Source organism: Perognathus longimembris, chromosome 1, assembly GCF_023159225.1.
Source record: "Perognathus longimembris pacificus isolate PPM17 chromosome 1, ASM2315922v1, whole genome shotgun sequence".
NCBI lineage: Eukaryota > Metazoa > Chordata > Mammalia > Rodentia > Heteromyidae > Perognathus > Perognathus longimembris.
This window is the reverse complement of record NC_063161.1, coordinates 56,029,800-56,048,416: the sequence shown is the minus strand read 5'-3', so window position 1 is coordinate 56,048,416 and position 18,617 is coordinate 56,029,800. Positions and strand designations below refer to the sequence as shown.

Below are 18,617 nucleotides of genomic sequence, written 5' to 3'. Positions count from 1 at the left end.
CCTGCCACCCCTGGCCTGCTCGGGCCCTGTGGCAGCTATTTTTAACTCCTGACACCTGGGTATTTTGTAGCTGCAGGATGTCCGGTTTGGAGTCTCTTTCTGGGAATCCCACATGCGGCTGTTGTAAACATCCCCTACACAGTGGAGGCCTGAGCTGGAGCCAGCACCCCCCCCCCAACACACACACACACACACACACACACACACACACACACACACTTCAGCCTTTTGAGATGACTCAAACAGGAAGTAGGCGTAACCATGGCAACCAGTGGTGGCTCCCTGCGGGAGGTGGGAAAGCATCCCCTTACCCCAGATCTTCTGCTCCACACATCAGGATGGAAACCTGGCTGGACCCTGGACAAATGCCCTGGGCTGTTTATTCTGATTACATGTGGCTAAGGTTCATGAGCCAAAGAGAGAGCTTGGCTGCCCTCTAGCAAAGAAAAACAGGGATTCTGCAGGCCTCACCACCTCTTGGGGCCTTGCTGGCCACCCTTGGCCACTGTGGAGGGAGGGCATGGCTATTTCCTCGGGAGGCAGCCTGGCATGCCTATATCCACTTCCTACCCCCGTGGCCTCTCATACAACTCAGCTCAGTTCTTCACCATTCTGACTACCTAGGGAATGCCTCTGCGGGCGGGTTCCCCAGTCCAGACTGCCCTTCCTTTTGTAGCCACTCACATTCACTCGCAACTCCTCTGTTCCAGTACCTCAGACAGGAAGTTCACCATGAAGTCTAATCACAATCTTTTCTATCATAAGGAAAAACACCCTGAGCAGGACAAGATTTGGAAGCCCAAATGACAATTTTAGGCTGCGAGTGTCTGCTGCCCTCTCTTCTCCTTCTCTGGTCCTCTAGCACCCCACTTCGACCAGCAGCTCCTCCTTAAACAGCCAGTGAGAGCCAGTCTTTCTCAAGCGCTTGACCCAACAGGAAGCAGTCACCACCCAGAGGCTGGGGCTGCCTCTCCAGGCGGCTCCTTCTCTCCTCTGAGGTGTCACATGCGTTCCCTTGCTCTCCTGATTGGGCCTCTTCTTCTAGGCTCTGCCTCCCGGGTACCCCACTCCCAACTTGCCTGGGTCCAGCTCCTGGTGAGCCTGGAGAGGTACCTTTTTTGGTTCCTCCAGTCTGTGCCACCCAAAGGCTTCTCAGCCCATTCCCAAGATTGCCAGGAAATGTCTAAGTTATATTACAAACTATGAAATTATTCTAATTGTTGGTTGATAATACTGGTAAATGACAAACAAGTGTATGTTAATGCAGGTAGGGTGCTGACTACGGTACTAGCTGCTTCCTTGAACCATCTCACAAGGTCCTCATAAATAGCCTGATTGGGTAGATACCTTCATTTTACAAAACAGTAAACTAAGGCTTAGATTAAGAAGTTGCAGCTAGGTACCCATTGCTTATACCTGTAATCTAGTTACTCAGGAAGCTGAGATACAGGATCACACTTTGAAGCTAGCCTGGGCAGAAGAGAAAGACTCTTATCTCCAATTAACCAGCAAAAGGGCAGAGGTGGAGCTGTGGCTCAACTGGTATATCGCCAGCCTTGATCTGTAGGCTCTGAGTACATCATCAAAAAATAAAAATAAATAAGGAAGTTGCAGAGGGCTGGCAGAGTAGGTTCATGTCACAGTACTTGTCTGATATACATGAGCCACTGGATTCCATTCCTAGTACTGCAAAATAATATAACAATAATTTTAATAAAAATTTCTGGGAACAGGTAACTCACACCTGTAATCCTAGCTACTCAAGAGGCTGAGATCTGAGGACTGTGGTTCGAAGCCAGCCCAGGCAGAAAAACAAAATTCTTATCTCTAATTAAGCACAAAATATATCTAAATAAATAAAATAAAAGCCAGAAGTGGAGCGCTGGCTCAAGTGGTAGAGCACTAGTCTTGAGCAAAAAAAAAGAAAGAAAGAAAGAAAAAGGTCAAAGAGTGAGCACTCAGACCCTGAGTTCAAGCCCAGGACTGGAGGACTGGTATACACATGCGCTCTCTCTCTCTCTCTCTCTCTCTCTCTCTCTCTCACACACACACACACACACACACACACACACACACACACACACACACACACACGTCCTGAGGTCCCAGGGATGGATGGAACTCTAGAACTTCAGTTCATAACCAGTGTGCTGGCAGGAACAACTCGCTCAGCTAGTAGATGGCGAGATGGGGCCACCAGGAGCCACTGGGGACAGGACGTCCAAGGATGTGACTCCCAGAATTAGTGGGTCCCCACAAGACCTGCTGTGCTCCCTCCAAAGCACATCAACCATCACAAAAATAAAAACAGGGTTCATGGTCTCTGCCTGGGTCCCTTGCATGCCTTTTGTCACCGGGAGACTGCCACGCTTCCTCTCTCCTCTTAGGTTTTCTCTGCTTCTTCAATGTGCGTTTTACCATTGCATTGTGTTTCCTGAACACTGCCTCCAGCAGGGTCGAACTAAACTGCAAACCTCCCAGGGCTGCCTTGGAAGAGGCCCTTGCTGTGTGAGGACTCTGGAAACTGTCAAGCCCTGTAGAAAATTCAAGTTGCATAACCAGAGCAAGTCACTGATCCAAGTGGTACTCAGGAGTAAATTTCCTAGGAAAGAGATGGCCTCTCCTTCACTCCCAACCATTACTCCTAGGAGGGCCTTGCGCAGGTAGAAGGGGTGGAGACATCCACTGGGGCAAAGGGAAGTAAGTCCCTCCCTTCAGAGCAGGCTGTAGGGGGCTACAAACAGTGAGACAGCCACTGCTTACCCCTGGCTGGGGGGTAGAGAAAGGCAGAGGCCTACTACTCCTTGGCCTGGGGTGGTGGGAGGAAATACTCAATGCAAACCAATCAAACTGGCATTTGGATATGAGTCTGTGAATAGCAACAAGCTAGGAATGCTGGCACTCTGAGATGCCACATGAATATTAATGTAAATACTCCCAGAAGTCCCCAATCCATCCTGCCCCATCCCTTTGCCTGTTATTTTTGGAAGATAGCAGAAGTCTATTGGACAGCATCTCTAGGTGACTAGATTCCCTTCCACAGCCAGGACTACCTCCTTTACACTTAAGTCAACAGATTTTTCCAGATCAGAAATCTTGCCAGGATGCCATCACACCAACTTCATGGAATTCAACAGGGTCAACATGGAATTCAACATGGTGCAGGGTACTAATTTAAACAAAGCAACTGTAAGAACAATTTCTGGCCAGTCAGCGACTGGATGAGATGAACATTTTCTGTCCTGGAAGGTAGAGACTGCTGAGTGTGTGTGTGTGGGGGGGGGGGGGGGAGCATAAGAGTAGTGTAATCTCATTTTGGTCCAAAAAAAAAAGTGTGACAGTAGACCATACCTATAATCTTAGCTACTCAGGAGGCTGAGATCTGAGGATTGCAGTTCAATGCCAGCCTGGGCAAGAAAGTCTTGTGAGACTCTGATCTTCAATTAACTAGAAAACCAGAAGTGGTGCTGTGGCTCAAGGTGGTAGAGCACTAACCTTGAGTGAAAAAGCTTAGGGACAGCACTCAGTCCTCATGACCAGGAAAGAAAAAACAAAAACAAAACAAAGAAACTAAAAAGCCACACAAAGTGGAACCTCTAGCAGTGATCTCTCTCTGCCTGCAGTCTGCATTCCTTCCTACCTTTCTGCCCTCCTTCCTTGCTTCCTTCCTCCCTCCTTCTCTCATCATCCTTTCTCTCTTCTTTCTTCCTCCCTTCTTTCTTTCCTCCTTTCTTCTTTCTTGTGACCATACTGGGGCTTGAACTCAGGGCCTGGGTGCTGTCCCTGGGCTTTTTCACTCAGGGCTGGTGCTCTACTACTTGAGCCACAGCTCCACTTCTGGCTTTTTGGTAGTTAACTGGAGATAAGAGTTTTGTGGACTTTCCTGGGCTGGCTTTGAACCTCAAGCTTCATATCTCATGAGTAGCTAGGATTACAGACATCAGCCACCAGCACCTAGCTTTGATTTATTTATTTATTAAAAACCAAAAAAAATACTTGCTGCTAATCTGATTCTTTCCTATACCCAGAATGTTTCTGCTAGGAAACAGCATACACCTGTACAAATGTATACACATTGATCGTGCCACCCAGGGGAGTAAAGTGAAGATGTGATAGAAGGTTCTTTTTTGTTTTGTTTTGTTTTTTTGTTTTTTTGGCCAGTCCTGGGGCTTGGACTCAGGGCCTGAGCACTGTCCCTGGCTTCTTTTTTTTTTTTTGCTCAAGGCTAGTACTCGGCCACTTGAGCCACAGCGCCACTTCTGGCCGTTTTTCTGTATATGTGGTGCTGGGGAATTGAACCCAGGGCCTCATGTATATGAGGCAAGCACTCTTGCCACTAGGCCATATCCCCAACCCCTGACAGAAGGTTCTTATGAAAGCTAGGTCATGGGCTTTCACGGCCCCCACATGTTCTTGGACCCCATAGCCTCTGAGGTCGTGTGTCACGTTATCTACAACCTAGACACCTCAGCCTCTCGTGAATCAGGCTGAGGGCCTAGCCCAGGCTAGGCATAAAGTCAGGCCTTACTTAATGAATGCCTGTGGGCTGAATAATGATCATTTCCTGAAAGCAATGCCTCATGCCTCTTCCAGGGCCTCTGTGCTGGGAATACACACTGCTGACATCACTGACCAGCCTACCCCTCCTCAGCTTCTCCAGCCTCTTAAAAGCTGCCAGGGAGGGGCTAAAGGAAAGGTCACAGAGCAAATGCTGGCAAGGTATCCCACATCTGGACCACGGAGGCAGCCTGTCCCAGCCCCTCCCAGGGCTGGCATGGCAATCCCTCCTGGGGGCCAGTAGGCCTCCAGCCCTGGGGTCCCCCCTCACCCTGCCATACTGGGAAGGGAGTGAAGGAGAGAAGCAGGGGTCCACCCTGTGCCTTCTGGCTACAGACTCGTGCTGTTCCCAGTCTTCATGGGTGGAGGAATCTGGAGCAGGGAATTTGGCCTGGTTTTTCCTGTGAACTGGGGCTGGGCCCAGTTTCTGTTCCTTATATCTCCAACATTCTCTCTTCCTGACCTTCAAAAGTATGAACAATAACATCAATAATAAGGATGAGTATTCAGTGTGTACTCTCCTACCAGGCATGGAGATAACTATACTCTCATTATCTGCTCTCACTTCAGAGCAACATCAAGAGATTGGAACTGTAATTGTTCTATCTTTCTAGACAGAAAAAAGGAAACTGAGGCATAGAGAAGGGGCCCAAGGACACATTTCAGTTGCTTGCAAAAGTCTCTCAGTCCCTCTGTCTTAGTCTCAGTCTCTCTGTCTCTGTCTGGCACAGGGGTTTGAATTCAGAAAAGGTTCTGAATACCCTGACTTGACTTTTTCACTCAAGGACGGTGCTCTACCACTTATTTGAGCCATATCTCTCCACTTCTGGATTCTTGCTAGTTACCTGTTGATAAGGAGTCTCACAGACTTTTCTGCCAGGACTGGGTTTGTACCCTGATTCTCAGATCTCAGCCTCCTGAATAGCTAGGATTACAGGCATGAGCCCTCAAGCTCCAGATCTCTCTTGGAAGAGGAAGAGCCTCTTGCCAGACTTTGCAAATGAGCACCATGGGTGTCTGAGGTGAGATTTAACATCTGTGAGGTGTTTTAAGATCCACAGAGTGTTTCACCCCAAAATGAGAAAACAAAAAAGAAATTCAAAAAAGAAAAAGCCTGGAAAGATTGCACAAGGCTTCACAGCCAGACAGCTGGGACTCAAACCCAGGTTTTCCATCTCATCACACAACCTCGAGCTGGCCTAAGTCCCAAGACAGCCCAGAGGCCTGGAAGAGTCACACCACCTTTGGTTGTGGACCCCTGGGGGCCTACGCAGCCCCAGGCTGTGGGATGGGTGGGCTGACCCCGCTCAGTGGCAGCCCCAGCCCTGCCCGGTGACTCACTGCCTGGACCCGGGGGAAGCACAGCCTCGCTGGCGGCCTAGCCCCGCCTCCAGCTCTCCGCCTCCACATTTGCTAACCGAAACCCGGCTACTGCTATTTTTAACCCTCCAGCTCCCCTCTGGCCTGGGGCTCCCCCTTCACCCCTACCCCACCCCATGCCCTAACCTGGTGCCACTAATCAGTCATTCTGAGAGCAGTCTACAACCTGAACGGCAGGGAGGGCACAGCGGATGCCCCAGACATGCAAGTTTGTGGGGGTAACACAAAACAAGACGGTTACAAACCAATCTCCGAATTCCCCCACCTCAGTTTCTTTCCAAACCTGTACCTGCCGTCCCACCTGCCCTGCTCAGCCACCCTGCAGTGGGCGGAGAGGGTGCTGGAGAGAGCAGGCGGACCAGGATTCCAGGATTCCCCGGGCTGGAGAAATACTGCTGGAGTGGAGCCACAGGTGCTCAGCAGGGAGCTAAGCTGAATGCAACCCCAGCTTCTGGGGCTGGTCCTAGAGTTCCTTCCTTTCTTTCTTTCTTTCCCTTCCCGTCCCCCACCTCTTTTTTGGTGCAGGTCCTGGAACTTGAACTCAGAGCCGGGGCACTGTCCCCTGGCCTTTGAACTTAAGGCTGATGCTCTACCACTTAACCACAGCTCTACTTCTGGGTTTTTGCCGGTTACTTGGAGATTAGAGTCACGCAGAGGGGCTGGGGATATGGCCTAGTGGCAAGAGTGCTTGCCTTGTATACATGAGGCCCTGGGTTCGATTCCCCAGCACCACATATACAGAAAATGGCCAGAAGTGGCGCTGTGTCTCAAGTGGCAGAGTGCTAGCCTTGAGCAAAAAGAAGCCAGGGACAGTGCTCAGGCCCTGAGTCCAAGGCCCAGGACTGGCAAAAAAAAAAAAAAAGAGTCACGCAGACTTCCCTGCCTTGGCTGCCTTCTGTGTGTGATCCTCAGATCCCATCCTCCTGAGGAGCTAGGATTTATAGGGGTGAGCCACCAGGCGCCCTGGCACAGGCCTAATGCTTCTATCATCTTTCCCCACCCCTTCAGGCAACTTGAGGAGACAACTGCAGGTAGGAGAGACAGTGGGTGCCACCTCCTCTTCTGGAAAAGGCAAGCTAGCCCAGGGTCCAGAGGGTACCGGGCCCAGGGGAACCCCTGGCAGGGGGAGGGAGTGCAGGGAGGGGAGCTCTCCTCTTTATTTCCTTGGAGGATCCTCGAATCTTCTAGTCTCTAAGGGAAGGTACACACATCTTCCACTGCTGGACCCAGAGAAATCCAGGGGAGGGTGAGGTGAGAATCTGAAGGGCAGGAATGTGAAACCCAAGCAGTGGATATGCAAGGGAACCCCTTGTCAGGGCTGCAGGTGGACCCAAGGGGCTTTTCTTTCCAATCATTGTAGAGCAGGTGACTTAAACCAGTCCCTCTGCCCTCTGATCTCAAAGATTTATCCAATTTGGGCAACAGGGCCAAGAGCTAGGAGAGGCTCTACAGAGCCCAGTAAAAGAGCCAGCTGAACTCAGTCTCCTCCATGAGCTTTCCTATCCTGGGCCCTGCTAGCTTTGGTTCCCCACTTGAGCTCTTTCTCTCTGGGCCGCACCCTAGCTCTTAGACACAGATCCTCTTTAAGGCTTTGACCCCTCTTCTTCCTGGTGATCCCCTGAGCCAGGTAAATAAACCCCAATGGCCAGGGAGCCAGCCAGGCTAGACCCTAAAGCGGGGGGTTTTGCACAAGAGCTGCCCTGGCCAGAAGATGGGAGGGAATGAGGTAAGAGGAATGTAAAAGCAAGCTGGTCAGGAATGGGGTGGAGCTTGGGACTCCAGGAGAGAGGCTGTTTTCTTTCCAAAATTCAGTATGAACACAGGGCACCTAAGCAATGCACTAGCCTCCATTCTGGCTCTGTCCGGCTTTCCCTGCTTCTCTCCTCCCTCTCCCAGGCAGTTTGAGGATAGGAGATTGTACCTGGCAACCCAGATCTAATCCTCAGCCAATGCTCTCAACCCAAATCTCTCACCTGGATCCAGGCAGCTCCCATGCCTGGCTCAGGCGGCGCTCTGGGCTTCCTTCCCGTCTGGGGAGGTGAGAGAAGGTGCCAATGTCACCTTCTCACCCAGGTCTCCCATGCCACCCGGCCTAAGGAAGTCTCACCTTGTTGTGTTTTCTTTTATTGCTGTGTGGGGTTCATTTCCTTTGTAGGGCTTATCACAATGTGTAACCAGTCAACACAGAGTCATTCCTTTACTTGCTTACTTGTTCCTATTTGTTTCCTCCACAAGAGTGGAAGTTCCCTGAGGTCAGAGGTGCCTTCATGTTCACCTTGCATCTTTGCCCAGTCCCTGACACATAGCAAGGCCCAGCAAGCATCTAATGAATGGGTGATCTGCTGAATGGACGGCTCAGGAAATGAAGTTCCCTACCTGTCAACATGGACCTTTGAGGACTGGTGTGCAACCATCTCAAAATTTCCTCCCAAGAGGAGGAAGAAGGACAGACGTACTAAGAACAAGGTGCCTAGCTTCAGTGGCTCATGTCTGTAATCCCAGCTACTCAGGAGGCTGAGATCTGAAGATTAAGCCAGCCTGGACAGAAAAGTCCAAGAGACTCATACCTTCAACTAACTACCAAAATGACATGAGTGAAGATTTGGCTCAAGTTTGCAGAGTGCCAGCCTTAAGGGAAAAAGCTAAGAAAGAAAGCCCAGGCACTGAGTTCAAGCTTCAGTACTGGCACCAAAAATGAAATAATAAAATACAATTAATAAGGCCAAGAAAATGGGGACCTCAGAGGAAAAGTCAGGTCCCTGTCAGAGACGGTCTCTGACATCTATACCAGTCTCGTCTGGTTCTCTTCATCACCTGAGTATGGATGTGTGACACGGGCACCCACAGGATACTCCAGTGAGCTTGAAATCCAGAACAGATTTTAGAGGACTTTGTGTCTTGGTTCTTCCACTTGCCAGTTCTAGGGCTTGAACTCAGGGCCTGGGCTCTGTCTCTGAGTTCCTTTGGCTCAAGGCTAGCTCTCTACCACTTGAGCCACAGTGTCACTCCTGACTTTTTCTAAATAGTTTATTGGAAATAAAAAGTCTTACAACTTTCCTGCCCTGACTGGTTTTGAACTGAAATCCTCAGATCTCAGACTCCTGAGCAGTAGGATTAGAGGTGTGAGCTGCCAGCCATCATAATCTGAACTGCATGTTACAATCTAGAGTCCTGCCAAGTACCTATAGCTCACACCTGAAATTCTAGCTACTCAGGAGGCTGAGATCCAAGGGTCAGGGTTTGAGAACAACCTAGGAAGACAAATCTAAGGTACTCTCATTTCCAATTAACCAGCAAAATGCTGGAAGTAGAGGTGTGACTCAAGTGGCAGAGCACCAACCTTGAGCGAAAAAGCTAAGCAAGACTACGAAGGCCTAAGTTCAAGTCTCAGTAACACACACACACACACACACACACACACACACACACACAAATTCAGAGTCCTGGAGCCCCATACCACAGCTTCTGACAGGTAATCTAGAATAGGGCCTAGTGATGTTTAAATATATTCCCCATTGACACTGAATCAAATGATCGAAGCAATGACATTTAAGAACCATGGATGACATAATGCTTTTCAAGCCATTGCTTAGCCAGGCACAAGTGGCTCACACCTGAAATCCTCCGAGAGTCAGGGTTCAAACCCAGTCTGAGCAGAAAAGTTTATGAGACACTCTCTCTAATTAGCCACCAAAATCCTGAAAGTAGAGCTGTGACTCAACTGCTGGAGTGCCAGCCTTGAGCAAAAAAGCTCAGGGACAGCAGAGGTCCTGAGTTCAAACCCCAGTACTCTCTCTCCCTCCCCAACCCCCCCCTCTCTCTCTCACACACACACACACACACACACACACACACACACACAATGTTATTGGGAAAGATGGAGGAGAAGGATAGAACAGGTGACATTGATCAAATACATTGTACTTATAAATGTTATATTGAAGTGAAACCCCTTTGCACAACTACTTAAATTTGTTTAAAAAGCCATTGCTGAGTAGGTACACAACCCTTCAAAACATGTCCATAAACTCAATACTCCACACAGAGCCCTCAACCGCAGCTGACACACATCTGTATTATGTGTGGGCATGCCCAGAGAACAGCCAACATGGAGCTACCACATGGAGGACAGATTGCTACAGAACCACCACCAAGATATAACGCAGCCTAATGCAAGCACACAGACCCCCCCCCCCCAGCACACCCAGTGCCCACGCACACCCCACACGGAGACCACAGCAACAGACATTATCCTGAATTTACTTTGTCTCTGGGAAATGACCTGAAGAACACATTTCTTCCACTTCTGCCATCCTTACCTCTCTTCCTCTTGCCCCAGGCAACATGGTACCCACGCTCCAGGCTGGCAGGGCACAGAGGAAAAATGGAATGAGGGGGAGCCAGAGGCTGAGGCCAGCAACTGAAACTCCAGCACCCTCTCTCCTTCCTGCCTACAAGACCCCAGAGGGATAGCCTGCAGGTTAGTACCCATTCAGGCCACTCACCTAGTTTCCCAGGCCCTGGTCCTGGAGAGCCCAAAGGGCTAGGGGGGGTTGCTAGATCTAGGGATTCCTCTGAGGAAAGGGCTGTCTAGGGGGGGAGGGCCTTCCTGCTGCCCTAAGACCTAGGACCCCCCAGGGATGGTTACCACAGAAACAGGGGAAAATATTATAAGGAAACACAATACCCGGCAGGATCACCTGCTGACCGAGTTTCCTGTGGTGTTGCCCACCCCCACCTCGCAGCTCTCACAGCCTCCTTCTCCAGCCTCCGCCAGGGACTCCTGGCCAGCGCCTTCCTTCCTGCCTCCTTAGGGTTGGGGAAGCAAGCAGCCTCAAGGAGAAACTCTCTCTGGTGGTTACAAATAACATCAGGGATTGCCCAGAGCTGCCCCCACCTCCAATCCCTACCAAGTCCCCTACCACAGGAAATCAAAGCTTCCTGCCCCAGAGGAAGTGCCCCATCTAGTGAACAAATCCAAAATACACAAACTCACAATCCCAGGAGCCTGAGACTCCAAGGGGACAGGCCCTACCCCAGCCCCAGGCCTTACTCTAGGCCTGCCCCAAGCAACTCAAATATAGTCCACTTTGGGCCCCAGCCCACATCTGACTAACAGATGGGGCAGGGCCAGGGCCAGGAGAATGGGCACTGGCAGAGGGAGAAGGCCTTTTGCATCCGTTGGTTGGCTGAGTGACCCTGAGCCTTGCATAAGCTCATCTTCTCTCAGGACACTGCCAGTTTCAAAGCTACCAGCCCTCAAGGAAAGGCCAGGAGAAAGAGGACAAGGAGAAGATGGGGCTATGAAGGCATTTATCTTGCAGGTCCTGGGGAGAGCATACTGACAGCAGTAAAAAGGATCCTCAATCCCAATCCCATCCCACAGAGCTTCTTACTTGCCCAAGGACTTTTATATTAGAATCCAGAAAGTTCTAAGTCCCTGGCCCAAAAGCCAGCAAGCACTAAAGCTGAGATTCATTATCTCTAACGCAAATTGGGGTGGGGGGGGACATCATAGCCCCAACATTGGACTCATTTCTTTGTGACCAGTTCCTCCTCCTCTGTGCTCTGAGAAGTAAACTAGGAATTTTCTCCCCATTTTAGAGATGAAGAAATAGAATCATAAAGTGGAGTCAACCAGCTAGAAATGCAGCCTTCCCTGCCTCAGGATCCCAACACAAGCTCCTGGTCACCATGGAAATGGTTATCCACTAGATTGGGCTAAGGGAGAAGAGGACTCACCAGGCCACTGACATGTCGCTTCCCACCCAGCCCCTCCGAGTGTAACACCAAGAGGCAGCTCTGAGCTAGACTGCACCCCTGGCTTGGCTAGGCAGAGAGGACATCAAGGGACTAAAAAGTCAGCTGACAAGTCTCAATGGGTCCAGTCCTGGTTTACTTGGTGGACACAATGAAACTGTTGTATGCCTCAGTTTACCATCAGCAGTGACAGCAGAGAAGAAAATAACCTAATATTCAATGATGGAGGGGTGTCAAGGAAACAGTGCAGGGAGGGAAGAGAAGGTGCTGAGCAATTAGGAGTGAAGGCACAGTTTGCAGAAATGGAAGAAGTTGGGTGCCAATGGCTCATACCTCTAATCCTAGCTACTCAGGAGGCTGAGGTCTGGTTTGAAGGCAGCTTAGGAAGGACAGTCTGTGAAACTTATCTCCAATTAATCAGCAAAAGGCTGTAAGTGGGTCTGTGGCGCAAGTGGTAGTATGCCAGCCTTGAGCAAAAAAAAAAGCTAGGGACAGCTTCCAGGCCCTGAGTTCAAGCCCCAGTAACCCCCACCCCCCAATGGAGAAGGACCTGGGAAGTAGAAGTAGAAAGAGGATTGGCATGAGAAGGGAGTATATCTGGCACCCTAGCAGCCCCTTCCCTGGGGAGAACTGGGCCACCCAAGTGCCCCATTAGAGGGTGGGAACTTGAGGCATACATAGTCTTTGAGCCCAATGTGGGGGGGAGGGGCGCGACCTTGAGGAAGGTCCCCACAGGTCCAGGTGCAAGTCTAAGAAAGGGACTGATGGCTGAGTCCAGATGTTGAGCTCCCAAAGGGGGGCGCAGGCTGAGGATCAGTGCTCCATTCTTACTCTAGAAACTGGCAGGCAGAGCTGGGCCTCCAGCAGATGTTTAAGTCGTGGTGTAGGGAGGGCTGGTTAACAGCAAGACCGCCTGTGTCCAGATGCAGGAGGCTTTTGCTCATGCCACCAGCAAGGACAAGGAATGAGGAGTGGCAACGGCTGGCTGAGGTCAAACCCAAACAGGCAGGCAGAGGGAGAGGGAAACTGGGTGACTCTCGGGCCCTAGAGAGCTTGATCCAAACCTACAGGCCCTGGAAATGGGTCCTGGAAACCCAGTTTCGCTGCCAAATGCACCCCAGCACCAAGACCTGGGCCAGGGGTAAAAGGGGGCATCCAGTTCCTCACCCCTCCGCACACAGCCTGCGGGCCGTACCCCCACGGGCACTGCGGTCCCCATCTCACTTGGGCACAGGTGTCTGTTTACCCTGAAGGGTGGAATGAGGGTAAGGGGGTGGGGGCGATGCTAGGCGCTGTATCCCAGCCCAGGACCCCTCCAGGAAACCGCGTTATCCCAATCTTCAGAACCTGAGCGGAGCCCAGCTGGGCTTTACAGGATGGGGCGCCGATGTCCAGCCCGGCCCCAACTCAGTGGGTTCTGCCCTTTGCCCTGGCGCTTCCAAAACCTTCCGCTCCGGAGCACCGCCCCCTCCCCGGGCCACGGCTGCCGTCCCGGCCTCCCGGGTCCCCCCTACTTGTCTTCGCGGGGAGCCGTGGGGGTGGGGTGGGGGCCGTGATGAAACGCCCGACCCCAAACACCAGCGGCCCGGGGCCTCCAACCGCCTCTCTCCGGGGCCTGTCGCTGCCCCAGGGCAGGCGGATGTGGGCTACCCGCGAAAGGCCCGAGTCCTCCGGCCCCGGAACCAGCCCGAGCTGGGAGCCAGCTAGAACCCCGCAGCGCCGGGCGGAGCGAGCACGATCGCGGGGTGCACAGAGGATCGGGAGCCCCCGCTGGGCTGGCGGGAGCCCCAAGCCCGAGCTGGAACCTGGGCGGGCGGCGCTGGGCGCTGCGCGCAAGGCGGAGAGGCGGGGTGGGGGGGCGGGGGGGGGCGCCCAGTACTCACCAGCGCCGGGGTTGTGCATCCAGGGGGCCAGGGCCCTCAAATCGGAGGGCTCATGGCAGGATATGGGGGCTGGGGGCGCCGGCCTCACACCCCCCCCCCCACTGGTCGCCGGAGGCTGCAGAGCAAGACTGAGACGGCGAGAGGAAGGGAGGGGGCCGGGAGGGGGAGGGCCCTGGCAGCCCGGCCGGCCGGGTAGGATGACAATGGAAGGAAATGCTTTATCTGAGTCGGAGAGCGGGCCAAGGGGGAGGGGAGGGAGGGGCAGGCCCTCGCGGCCCGGGGACACGGCACCCCAGCCTTGCCGACGCTGCTGCGCACGGCCACCCCGGCTTGCACACCCCATGAGCCGGCAGGGGAGGCAGCGCCGAACCCGGAACGCGCGGGACCCCGAAGTCCGGGCCACCGCGCGCGCCTGGCGGCTGCTCCGACCAGTGCACAATTCCCGGAAACCCGGGTACCTGAGCGCACGCACCCTGCCTCACACCACGTCTGCGAGCGTGCATCCATGTTTACCCGGAGCTAGGATCGTGGACACAGTCACTTTGCAAAGGGATCTCCTCCCCCCTCCAGCCCCCCAGCTACTCCCGTGCCCATACCTACATCCACAGAAGGGACACACTTCGTGGAGTCCCATGCGAGGAATCCCCGATGGACACCCCCAATACACACACACACACACACACACACACACGCCTCAGGAAAGTTCCAGGATCTGATTTGAATCACTGCCCAGCCCTCCCCCACTGGCACATACTCCCCCTCCCCCCCTGAGTGCTTGCTGAGGGGACCAGGAGGGTGCAGCCTGTTCCTATTAAAAGAATAAAGGGGGTGGGGGGGGAGCAGTGCGGATTTTGAAAGTTTTCTTTTTTAAAAAAATACATTTCTCAGGGGATTTCCTTCCCTCCTCTCTTCTTCCTCTCTTCCATTCCTCATCTCTCTCTCACACACATACACACACAAACACACAGACACACACACACACACACACACCCTTCTCCCCCCTCCCCAGTCCCTATGAGTCAAACTTCAGCAATGTCAGTGTCCCCCAGTGCATTACAGCGGATCACAGAAATGTTCCAGTCTGTGAGTCGGAATGCAGCCGCCTCCAGCCCTCCCTCAGCTAATAAACTCAGCTCAGGGCCAGTTTTACACAGCAGTGCCCCCTCCCCTGCCTTTCTCTCCACTCCCCTTGAGGCTGGAGAGAGGTCAGCTTCAGGGATCAGGGGCTGAGGACCTCCCCATTGTGCTTCCTGGCTGACTCTGTCAGCCCTGTCCCCTCCAGCTATCTGCTGGGTCAGAAAACTCCTGAGAAGGGAAGAAGTGCATGACCCAGGAATACTGGACTCTTCTGTAGCATGAGGTGCCACTGCAAAAGCAGGAAGCGGCTTCCTTCCAACCCCATCCTATCCCCCTCAATTCTAGGAACCAGACACAGAAGCAGAGTCCTGTCAGGCTGGGCACAGGAGTCCACAGTGGCTTACAAGGGCTTGGTCATGCTGAAGATAAACGTGTGTGTGTGTGTGTGTGTGTGTATGTGTTTGTGTGTCTCACACAGGCAGGTACTGAGGTTTGAACTCAGGGCCTGAGCTCAGGCCCTGAGTTAGCTTCTTTCACAAAAGGCTAACACTCTACCATTGAGCCACAGCTTCACTTCCAACTTTTGGGTGGTTAATTGGAAATAAAAGTCTTTTCTGCCTGTTGTTGACTTTAAACTTCAGTCCTCAGATCTCAGCCTCCTGAGTAGCTAGGATGACAGATATGAGCCACCAGTATCCAGCTTAAAGATCAACTTGTAAGCACAGACTTTTTATTCCCTCACAGTACCAGTTTCACTACTTACAACTTGTGATGATAAAAAGCTGACCTCCCATTGCCCTGGCCTAGGCAGAAGACTGGAAGCCCTCTGTACTTGCAAATCTATACTCACAAACTTTTCTCACACTGGGCACCTGTTGCTCATGCCTACAACTCTAGCTACTCAGGAGGCTGTGATCTAAGAATCACAATGCAAAGCCATCAGGGCAGAAAAGTAAGACTTTTATCTCCAAGTAGCCACCAAAATAGCTAAAGTGGAGCTGTGCCTCAAGTGGTAGAATACTAGCCCTGAGGAAAAAAGCTCAGGGATAGCACTCGGGCTCTGAGTTCAAGTCCCAAGACCAGCACACATAAACAAGTTAAATACATGAATAAATAAACTTTTCTCACATCCAAGCCATCAGATGATATAGGAGCACTTCACACACACACACACACACACACACACACACACACACACTTGCCCTGTAGCTTTGGTACTTACTGCCAGGATATTAGCTGCTACTGCTATTGTTACTACTATTATTAAAGCGGAACCAGGCTTTTAAGTTGCTCATCATGTTCTGGTATTTTCTTACTCTCTTGCCTCTCATATTCCCTCCTAAATGATTGCCCTCCTCAGCCCCTTCCTTGCTCCCTCCAGATTAGCATCCTGAGGCTTTTTCTGATTCTCTCCATCTCTTGAAGCTCAGTTGTTTTTTATTTTGGGGAGTTGGTTTTGGTTGAGGGACTTGAACTTAGTGCCTGGGTACTGTCTCTGACCTCTTTTGCTCAAGATTAGTGCTCTACCACTTTGAGCCACAATACCTCTTCTAGTTTTCTGGTGGTTAATTAGGGATAAGAGTCTCACAGACTTTCCTGCCTAAGTTGGCTTGAAACCAGGATCTGCAGATCTCAGCCTCTTGAGTAGCTAGGATTACAGGACCATGGGAACCCAGCTGATTCTCTCCATCTCTTTTTTGTTTTGTTTTGTTTGCCAGTCCTGGGCCTTGAACTCATTCATGGCCTGAGCACTGTCCCTGGCTTCTTTTTGCTCAAGGTTAGCACTCTGCCACTTGAGCCACAGCGCCACTTCTGGCCGTTTTCTATATATGTGGTGCTGGGGAATCAAACTTAGGGCTTCATGTATGGGAGGCAAGCACTCTTGCCACTAGGCCATATTCCCATCTCTTAAAGGAGTATTACCCAGCACATGCTCTATATAGCCACTAATCACTCACATAGTCTACTTGTTTCACACTCCTTCCCCCTCCCCTTGTGTGCTGGGACTTGAACTCAGGGCCCCTAGCTTACTAGGCTTTTCTACTTAAGGCTGGCACTCTATCACTTGAGCCACCCCTCCACTTCCAGCTTTTAATTTGTTTTGTGGAGAGAAGAATTTCACAGACTTTCTTGCTGGGGCTGGATTCAAACCTCAATCATCAGATCTCAGCCTCCTAAGTAGCTAGGATTACAGGTATGAGCCACCAGTACTCAACTTCCTTCTTCTGGGATTAGAGCACACAGGAGTGGGTGCCAGCCTGAAAGATCCAACAACTGCCTAAGTCATGACCTACATTTCTCAGTTCTTTCAACAAAATTCAGACTCATTGTAGATAGGATATTTGTTGAATTAGGACAGATGGTCATGGATTTCAAGGACTATTCTCCAGTTGGACAACCCCAATAAACTCTTATGTCTCATGGACTCTGCAGGATGCCTGCTCCTCCAATTCAGGTAGGATATACACGACCTTCTCATCAGACCATCTCCCTCCCAGATCCCTCCCTAACACCTATAGCCTTCAGAAAAGCCACCTGTTACTGCAGACAGCCAACCTCTCTCTTGTTGTTACTCATTTCATTTCATCCTTGGTTTTTTGTTCATGTGTGTGTTGTGTTGTGTGTGTGCCAACCCAAGGGCTTGAACTCAGGGCCTGGGCACTGACTCTTAGCCTTTTCACTCAAGACTGGTGCTCTACCACTTGAGCTACATCTCTACTTCCAGTTTTTTTGCTGGTTAATTGGAGATAAGAGCCTCACAGACTTTTCTCTACCCAAGCTGGCTTTAAACCACAATCCTCAGATCTCAGCCTCCTGAGCAGCTAGGATTATAGGTGTGAACCTCAAGCACCCAGCTTATGAATCTATTTTTAACCTGACCACTGACTTTTTTTTTCTTCTGTCAGTTATGGGGCTTGAACTCAGGGCTTGGCCACTGTCCTTGAGCTCTTTTACTCAAGTCTAGCACCACTTCTGGTTTCTGGAGGTTAATTGGAGAAATGAGCCTCACAAACTTTCCTGTCCAAGTTAGCTTCAAACAGGGATCCTTACAACTTAGTCTCCTGAGTAGCTAGGGTCACAGGTGTGCGCCACAAGCACCCAGCTTCTGATCACTGACTTCTGAGTGATCAGAACAAAGAGATGTCTGGCTACTTACCTGTGACCATAGTGTCTAACTTGTGGTTTTCTGCATACACCAGGACTCACTGTCCTCCAACTGTAGTCAGAGAAGAAGGCAGAAAATGCACACATGACCTGCATCTGGGATGCTGGACTGGCTCCCTCCTTCCCCTGCCAGATTTACTCACCCTTCTCCTAACCCCCACCTCAAGATGGAGTCCTAAGCCAGGTTCTAAGTCACATGCTCCCTGCTAGGATATGTTAGCCTCCAGGAGCCCCTAGAGACATGAGACAGAAAAATGCAAGGGCTCTCTCTCTCTCTCTCTCTTCTCTCTTCTACCTTGGTTACCATGGGAAGATGTTGTAAAGGCTCCAGGCTTCCCTGGGGTCTCTGGTCAGTACAAAGTCTGTGGAAACCCACCTCTGCTTCCCTTTGGGGTTCTGAGCCTGCTTGGCCTTCCCTTTCTTCTGCTTCCCTTCTTTCCTTAGTGAGCTGCCTTTCCCCCAGATGTTTACCAGGTAGCAGCCCTGATGCTACCCCCTGGGCAAACATTAGATCATTTATTCGTAACAATAATCCTTGTTATGCTCATGAATAAAGTATGGCCCATAAAGATGAAGAAACTTGACTAAAGTTGCACAACAAGTAAGTTACAGGGCCATTCATCCATTCAACAAATATTACTGGGAGCTTACTTTTGGGCTAGGATTCAACGTTCCAGAAAGTCATCAAGTCTAAACCTTGAGGCTCTGAAGCCACTCCTGTCTCAACTTTCTAGAGGTGGTGGCCACAGCCACAAGCCCTCCCCCAGCCACATGCACTCCTCACAAAGCCAACCA

At 51.3% G+C, this 18,617-nt stretch overlaps 1 protein-coding gene across 7 annotated transcripts in view; it reads right to left on the bottom strand.

The window, feature by feature from the left end:
- Positions 1-14,224, bottom strand: part of Hdac7 (histone deacetylase 7) — a 44,047-nt gene extending 29,823 nt beyond the window's left edge. For 3 of the 7 annotated variants that reach the window (XR_007213721.1, XM_048365672.1, XM_048365685.1), the window contains exon 1: positions 13,581-13,776. Coding sequence is in view for 5 of the 7 variants with exons in the window: in XM_048365672.1 (XP_048221629.1) it covers positions 13,581-13,599 (19 nt within the window). In the remaining 2 variants the exon portion in view is untranslated. Of the gene's footprint in view, positions 1-690; positions 1,476-13,580; positions 13,779-14,093 lie in introns of those variants that run through there. The other 4 variants (XM_048365703.1, XM_048365694.1, XM_048365730.1 and 1 more) reach the window with 4 other exon arrangements.
- Between the last annotated feature and the right edge of the window lie 4,393 nt (positions 14,225-18,617).